Source organism: Acanthisitta chloris, unplaced genomic scaffold, assembly GCF_000695815.1.
Source record: "Acanthisitta chloris isolate BGI_N310 unplaced genomic scaffold, ASM69581v1 scaffold12490, whole genome shotgun sequence".
NCBI lineage: Eukaryota > Metazoa > Chordata > Aves > Passeriformes > Acanthisittidae > Acanthisitta > Acanthisitta chloris.
In genome coordinates this window covers 237967-246338 of record NW_008650015.1, presented here as the reverse complement: position 1 = coordinate 246338, position 8372 = coordinate 237967, and the positions used below count along the sequence as shown (strand labels likewise).

General features: G+C 37.8%; 1 protein-coding gene across 1 annotated transcript in view; it reads left to right on the top strand.

The window, feature by feature from the left end:
* Positions 1 to 317: 317 nt before the first annotated feature.
* SMARCA1 (SWI/SNF related, matrix associated, actin dependent regulator of chromatin, subfamily a, member 1) overlaps positions 318 to 8372 on the top strand; it is a gene marked incomplete at its 5' end in the record, with an annotated part of 28009 nt that continues 19954 nt past the window's right edge. Inside the window, 8 exons of the mRNA XM_009083103.1 lie at positions 318 to 404; positions 2992 to 3158; positions 4074 to 4174; positions 4296 to 4396; positions 4677 to 4856; positions 6235 to 6390; positions 6641 to 6772; positions 7538 to 7606. Of these exons, the coding sequence (XP_009081351.1) occupies positions 318 to 404; positions 2992 to 3158; positions 4074 to 4174; positions 4296 to 4396; positions 4677 to 4856; positions 6235 to 6390; positions 6641 to 6772; positions 7538 to 7606 (993 nt within the window). The remainder of the gene's footprint in view (positions 405 to 2991; positions 3159 to 4073; positions 4175 to 4295; positions 4397 to 4676; positions 4857 to 6234; positions 6391 to 6640; positions 6773 to 7537; positions 7607 to 8372) is intronic.

Sequence of the window (8372 nt, the reverse complement as noted above, 5' to 3'; positions counted from 1 at the left end):
AAAAGGGATTTTCATAATAATGAACCAGTTGTTCTCCTTGAAGAAACTTCATAGTTGCCTAAGGTAGGGAGACAATATTTTTCCCAGTAGCACATACCAATGTCATTTATTTCTGAGGGAGTGGAGGAGGTGCCTGAGGTGACCAATTGTCAGTTTTGTTTTCATTTAAGGAATATTTTGTCTCTTCATTTTGAAATCACTATTTTTAAAAAGTAGCATGGTTATCTTGTAGTTTGTAAGTTTGTTTGGTTTAATATCTTTTTGGTAAAAAAGTAAATAAGCTGATATTTATAAAATGTTTAACTTTTGAATTCCAGAGAAATGATCCTCCGTTCCAACTCAAACTCCCTCCAAAAGCAGCTAGGCCTGAAAAAGAAATTGACCCAGAATATGAAGAGAAGATGGTAAGTGTTTTCATGACAAAACATACTGCAGATTTTTATGGCACTTGGTTGTTGGAACTAGAACAGCACAGTTTGCAGCCTGGATGTGTCAGAAAAGAAAAACAAGTCAAGACTCGTTTAAATGTCTAGTCTAGTGTGGTGTTTCTCACAGTGGCTAACAGCAGGTATTTAGTGAAGGATATGAGAACAGAGGAAGCAGGTAGTGATAGTTCTGTTAAATACTGACCCACTCTTCCAAGTAATTTTGTTTGCATGATTTCTGGAGTAGGAGGCTGTGGTTTTGTACTCAGTAGTTGTCAGTGGATTTTTGGGTTTGTGGTTTCTTTTTTCCTGTTCCCCAGGGTTTGTCTGCTTGCTTTTTTTCCCCTCGTGTGTTTAGTTACACACACCCTTCTGTGGTACAGAGTTACTATTCAATGACATTTTATATTTTTACAACTCCCTTCTTTTTGTTTTGAATCTAGTTATTTCATGACCCTGTGAGTCATGTCTCAGGTATCCTTAAGCTGCTTGTTAACTGAAGGAGATATTGAAGCTGCCAGTCTCTCGTCATATAAGGCATAAAGGTTTTAAGTATTGATATGCCTTGTAACACATGTGCCATAGCAATGCGAGAGAGCTTCTGGGCGTGACACCAGTCAAAGGAACTTGTAGTCCTGGAGAGGAGACACAACAGAGGAACTTCTGTGTTAGAAAGAGGCAGAAGCCAGGAGGACATTACAAGAGTTTTCTTAAATGACACATGGAGTAAGGTCATGGTTTAAGCTGCTATCTGTATCTTGCTGCATTTTCCTTAAAAGCCTTCATGTTAAGTGGATGTTTGATAATTACAGTAGAGTGTGAAAGGATTGGATAGCAAAGAAGTCAGGGAAGAGTATCACTATTAGGCATAGAAAAATTACTACCTACTTGTGTGAATACTTAATTTCTAGCCAAAGAGAAGACACAAAAGTAAATCTGTTCCTTGAGAATGAGTTGAGTAAGTAATAACCTTGAGAATGAGTTGAATAAGTAACAAGTAAGTAAACTTGTTTTCACAGCAATATGTGGTGCATTTGCAACTTTCCTAAATTAGAATGTTACTTCAGTTGTACTAAGAGGCAGAGGGATGAGATATCAATAAATCTGCCTTTTACCTATTGTGCAGTTGTGAGCTAGACTTTTTATCAAAACATGCTGCTTATACTCAGCCAATAATATCACAGGCAGAAAAGTATGTTGTGTCACTCAATATAGATCCTTACCAGCCCTTATGATTAGTTTGCCAAAACAATCATATATTATTAGTTTAATGAAAATCCCCTGAATGGATTTGTTCTTATCCTGTATGAGCATAAACATCAATGTCTTTACTTCCCCCTTCTAAAATTTTTTCTTATAAAACTCGATATTTACATTTCATTTGGTTGTCATTTTATTTACAGAAATGGTCCAATAATGAATGCAAGGGGGGAAAATAATAGTAATTTTTTTCCAGACCTTTGTAAAGATGTTTATTTGCTGGTAAGTGATGCAGTGAACGACGCGCATCGCCCTCGTGTGGCAATGTCGTACATTGCACGTCAGGTTCGTTCGGCCCTTTGGTTTGTCTTCCTGCTCTTAGAGCACTTCTACTTGCGTCTGAATTACCTGCAGAAAGGCTTTCTGTGGTTCGTGCATTCCTTGGAAAGGTTATGATGCAGAACTGCAATGACACTTTTGTAGTTTATGTCATGATCTAAAAATGAGATCACATGAAAATTGCTTTGAGTGGTGCAGTGTTACATGGTGCTTAGAAATGTCATAGAGAAACTGGCAACAATTTCATTGTCAGATAGCATTTGCATGTTATCATATTTTTCTTAGCAGTTATGTAACATGTTGTCCTCTAAATATAGAGAAGGACATATGTTTTGCTGTGTTGACATAATGAAGTGCATATGCCCCATTGAGATGGCAAAACTGAAATGCTTGAAATTTGAAGTCTGACAGCAAATTTCACAAACTTCAGTGTAAGCAATGCTGAGCTGGTATATCCGTTACTTTAGAAATACTTCTAAAAGCAGAGCTACTGCATTGTTGTCTTGGATCAAATCCTGATAGACTTGAAGCTGATGGAAGTTTTGCCACTGGCATGAGCAAGGTTAGGATTTCATCCCTTTACTGTAAGTCATAACATTAGTTTTATTTTAATCTTTTGTAGACGGTCCCTTAAAGCATTGCTTCACAGGTGCTGGTGTGCCATGCAGACTGCAGCAGTGTATACTAGTAAACTGGTTCTGGGTTCTTTGAGATTTGAATGGGAATGAGGCACTGGGATAAGGTTATCCAGTCCTGCCATGTCTTCCAGATTGTTGTGGTGTTCAGGAAAGATCCTTTGAACTCCAGCATGTTACACTCGGTGCTCTAAAGCAGTTCATGCTTAGCTGTAAGCTGAAGCAGCTCCAGGTCTCTGAGTTGTTTAACAGTAGGCAGATGGTCTTGTCATTCTTTCCTCATATAAGTTTTCTTATGACTGTCTGAATTCTGTTTCTTAATCAAAACACAATCTTATGAAGAAAAGTTACTTGTTTTTCTTTTTAATTCTCTTCCCCACTTTGGAAACTAGAAAGCAGATCGAGCGAAAAGGTTTGAATTCCTCCTGAAGCAGACAGAACTTTTTGCACATTTTATTCAACCTGCAGCACAAAAATCACCAACATCTCCACTGAAAGTCAAGCTGGGACGGCCACGGATGAAGAAAGATGAAAAACAGAGTTTGATTTCAGCTGGGGAGTATGTTTTATTTTTATTTCTGACTTACTATGCTTTCAAACAAATTATGCATTGTAACATATCTGTTTAGTTTCCATAGAGACTGTATTTCCAGTAAATCCAGAACTTTTCCTGTTTATGGTGTATATCTTTACAAGTGGCTTGGTGTGTGCATGCTGATCCATCCATGACCTTGGATCAGGAATGCACTTTTAAAGTAAAGTGTCTGATTCTTGCCACTTACAATGCTTTGGTCTGTATTGTGGAGTGATTTTGGTGGATGTGAATTGAATTTCATTTGCATGATGCTGAACTAAAAGGTGCACTCCAGAAGTGAACTCGATGGGTTCCAGTGGCTAGTGGACAAGTCAGTGGGACCAGAGTGGAGCTAGAGCAGGTTAAAACAAGACAGTGTCCGTGCAGGGTGGATGTTGTATCCTCAGCACCAGTCTGTCTGTATCAGTCAGTATTGCAGGCACCTGTGGGTAGTGCCTCTGGTGGGTGTTGGAATAGCAGGCTGCTAGTTTTTGGAATGTTTACAAAGTGACATTCTGTTTAATACATTTTTTTGCACTTTTTTTTAAATTTAAATGTGCGATTCTTCTGAATGTTATAGTTATCAAGTAATTGAGTCCAAGGTCACCACTGATGTGTCTTGAATTTCTGTGTTGCTCATTAAAAAGTGCCTTAGAGAGCTCATGATACTTGTTGGATTATAGTTATGGCTCTAGAGGAGAGAACTTCATATCAGTCTCTCTAATTAAAGCTGGAACGACTCCTAAGGAATAACTTATTAACAAGATAAGATTTTGGTCAGGATACAAGAGCATACACATTGTAGATATTAATTGCTTCTGTTGTGATTTGTCTTTTGAGTTTGTAGTCATTGTTTTGAGATTATTTAATGCAAACACAAATCTTGGGTTCTTCCTTCAGTTACCGTCACAGACGCACGGAGCAAGAAGAAGATGAAGAGCTGTTGTCTGAGAGTCGAAAAACATCCAGTGTGTGCATTCGATTTGAGGAGTCTCCTTCATGTAAGTGTTGTATTGACAATTTTCTGATTGCTTTGATGTGATTAAAATCTGAGCAGATAGCAATTAAAATTTTCTACTTAGAATTAGTATTTTTCTACTTAGAGGAATCTTACATTTTCAGATGTGAAAGGAGGAACACTAAGAGATTATCAGGTTAGAGGTTTGAACTGGATGATCTCATTGTATGAAAATGGTGTTAATGGCATTCTGGCAGATGAAATGGTAAGCAGTGATCTTTTGGAATTTTTGTGGTATTTTTTGAGCAACATTAAAGTGTTTATACTTTTAATATATATGCAGTAGTGTGCTTAATTCTACAACAGTTTGTTTTTTCAAATCTGGAATTGTAACATGAAAGAATTTGTATTGCAAACGTTTGCTGTGTCGTTTGCTTTAAACAACTTAAATGACAGAATTACACAGTAAGAAAATTGTTTGAAATTATTTCTGTGTGGTATTTTACTTCAGCAGGTTTCTCTCCCCCCCTCCTCTGTCAATGCAGGGTCTTGGTAAAACTCTGCAAACAATAGCATTGTTAGGCTATCTGAAGCATTACCGAAACATTCCTGGGCCACACATGGTCCTGGTTCCAAAATCAACTTTGCACAACTGGATGAATGAATTCAAGCGCTGGGTCCCGTCCTTACGTGCCGTTTGCCTTATCGGGGATAAAGATGCCAGAGTAAGTGCTCTGCATTTCAAAATGTCTGCATTATTTGGCAAAAACTAGCATTTGGGTATGTGGAATTCTCCCTAAGCTACTTCGTTAATTATAGGATATTTTAGTAATCTCTGACTGTATTAGTGCTGAAAATGCAAAATGTTATGCTTGTAACTGTGAGGAAAATATGCAAATAAGTAGATGAAATAATAGAGTGAGATCAGAATGCAGCTCTTTGACTTGCCCCTTTTTTTGTTGTCTTCCTCTTTTGAGTTTTGCACCTATTTTTATCTCTTCCGTATTTGCATTGTGACAGTGTTTACTCTTTTTAAAAAGTTTTTTCTTGCACTCATGTTGTTACCTCTTTCTTCACCTTTTTTAGGTGACTTCTACTCTTGACTCGTATGTTACATGCCTGCCTTGCCTTGTAACTGGGAGTCTGTTGTAGAGCTTTTCACTTCTCGTTGTGAAGGCCTTAAAATAGATATGGGCTGTTTTTTTAACTTGAAGGGGATCAACGAGCTGGATGTTCCTATGAATTCTGTGGCTGTTCATATGGTTTGCATGGTTGCCTCTTGCTTGAGGATAGAAAGTCTCTAGCAATATGAGCTGGCAGTGTGCCCAGGTGGCCAAGAAGGCCGATGGTATCCTGGCTTGTATCAGAAACTGCGTGGCCAGCAGGACCAAGGAAGTGATCATTGCCCTGTACTGGTGAGGCACCTTGAATTCTGTGTTCAGTTCTGGGCTCCTCGCTACAAGAAGGACATTGAGGTCCTGGAGCGTGTCCAGAGAAAGGCAGCAGAGCTGAGGAAGGCTCTGAACTAGACTTGGAAGGAGCAGCTGAGAGAACTGGGATTGTTTTCGCAAGTGCTAAGGACAAGAGGAAATGATCTCAAGTTGCACAAGGGGAGACCTGTATGTGCAGCTTTCCCATAGGGTGATACTCCTTCATGTGAAAGGATTTATGTGCCTAGATAAGTATCCCTTGCAAAACAGAGGTGGAACAGAGGGAGATAGGAGAGAGAACATGGTTTGGAATGGGCTGTGTGAGTTGTTTTTAAACACTTGCGGATTATCTTTCGACAGGCTTTAGAGGATTTTTCCCCTACAGGTTGTATGTACTGTGTCTAAATTATAGAGAGATCATACTGAAGAGTAAATACTTAATTTTGAATAGGAGAAAATTAGTGTTTTGCTTAACCCCATCTTTCTCTGTGCCTAAAGTACAAAGGATTGAAGGTTTTTGTTACAGTAACTTTTGAGTTACTAAAAAAATGTTTCAGAATCTTTTGTGTGCTAGCTTAGTGCATCAGTAATGTTGGTGGAGCTAGCTTTCATTGAATGCCATATAAATTGTTCCTGTTTATAAATGTTTATTAATCTAGTCCTTCTCCTTTAGGCTGCTTTTATCCGTGATGTTATGATGCCTGGTGAGTGGGATGTTTGTGTAACATCATATGAAATGGTAATTAAAGAGAAGTCAGTCTTCAAAAAATTTAACTGGAGGTACCTGGTAATCGATGAAGCTCACAGAATAAAGAATGAGAAATCCAAGGTAAACTCAAAATTGTTTGATACTTTGAAATTAGTTTGATGCAAAAAGATTCCATCTGGTTTGAGCAGATTTTAAGTGTTGGATGTGTTTTTTTAAAACAGAAGCCACAAGCTATTGGGTGGTAAATATGGATTTCATAGGTAGCTCACTGTCTTTAATTTAACTGACATTGTTTTAGGTTTCAGAAACTGATGAAGATTCACTGTGCTTCAATGTACCTGGTGATGATAACTGTTTGTTGTATTTCTAGCTGTCAGAGATTGTACGTGAGTTCAAGACAACAAATCGATTGCTGCTTACGGGAACTCCTTTACAGAATAACCTCCACGAGCTGTGGGCATTACTCAATTTTCTTTTACCTGATGTCTTCAATTCTGCAGATGTAAGTTGATGTTTGCAAGTATAGTGTTGTTATTTTGATTCCCAGGCTGCTGTCTGTAGAAGAGAAGAATGACCAGCTTAGTAAGAGACATATGTTGTGGAAGACCTGGATTCAAGAGAAGCTGTTTGGCTTACCTAACTGTAGATTACTTTTTTTTGCTCTACCTAGTGCATTCTGTTAGTGTAGATATGTCCACAGACCAGTAATAGCACATGTAAAGCTTTAAATAGTTCAAGTGCAAAAATATAACTAATAGTAATAAATAGTGCAAAATTTGGGAAGCAATGCAGAATCAAGATTATGAAGCAGCCAAATAGGCATAAACCTTTTTTTCATTAAGAATCTGAGTAACCTTTCTGTTCCTTTACTGTTATTGCTTCCTTGCACTTGTATTGCTTGCTTCCATTATTTTTACTCTTGTTGTCCATCTCCCTTAAGGATTCTGTTTACCTTTTTTTTTAACTTCTTGCCCCATCATTACACAAGGACTAAGGGGAAGAACATGCACACTGCAGTGGTGAGCATGGACTGTTGTAAATTAAGCAGAGTAGTAGTACTTTATCTGCAGAGTTATGCAGTTGACTTGAATGATACTATGTGCTGGGGAGCTGGCACAGAATTGCAGACTGATTTTTCTTTCACTCACAGAAGTCATTTGTCTCAAGATTTATGCCACTCTCAGCCAGATGAAAGAGAGTCAATATGTGTCTGTTAAAACTACAGATGATAAACTGTTCATACCAATTGTGCTGTTTCTCACCACAGGATTTTGACTCATGGTTCGACACTAAAAATTGTCTGGGTGATCAGAAACTTGTAGAAAGACTTCATGCTGTAAGTAATTAAAGCTGTAATCACATGTCATCATTAGCATGCACAGTGTAGAAAAGAAAACAAGATTATTTTCCCCTTCATCTCAGAGCTGAGAAAGGTGAACATGAAGGTATTTAGTTAGAGAAATAGCTGGCAGGATTTTCATGAATTAAATATTGGAACCTACCATTATAGATACTACTTTTTGTGTCATTATTGTTTGAAGCAGACAAAATCTGTACATAAAATGTGAAAATGAAGAATTTTGAGATCTTTTTGAAACCATTTATTTTTGTGAGTAGTATACTGGTACATGTCATGCTAGTCTGAATAAAGACATACCTTTACCTTTGGTGTACTGTGGGTGAGATAAAAGACATTTTTCATCTTACAGTGACAAATCAGAATACAACATACATTGCTTATATTTGAAATGTTGCTGTGTTTTGTATATGCTGCTAGTGGAAATTTAGCAGAGCTTATGTAAGCTTATGGGTTTGGCCCCTGCTTAGGATAACAACTGGGATGGATATGGCAATCCTTATGTAGGGTTGCATGTTCATGTGGGAATTAGTCACATTTTTCATCTTACAGTGACAAATCAGAATACAACATACATTGCTTATATTTGAAATGTTGCTGTGTTTTGTATATGCTGCTAGTGGAAATTTAGCAGAGCTTATGTAAGCTTATGGGTTTGGCCCCTGCTTAGGATAACAACTGGGATGGATATGGCAATCCTTATGTAGGGTTGCATGTTCATGTGGGAATTAGTCAAGACAACTTT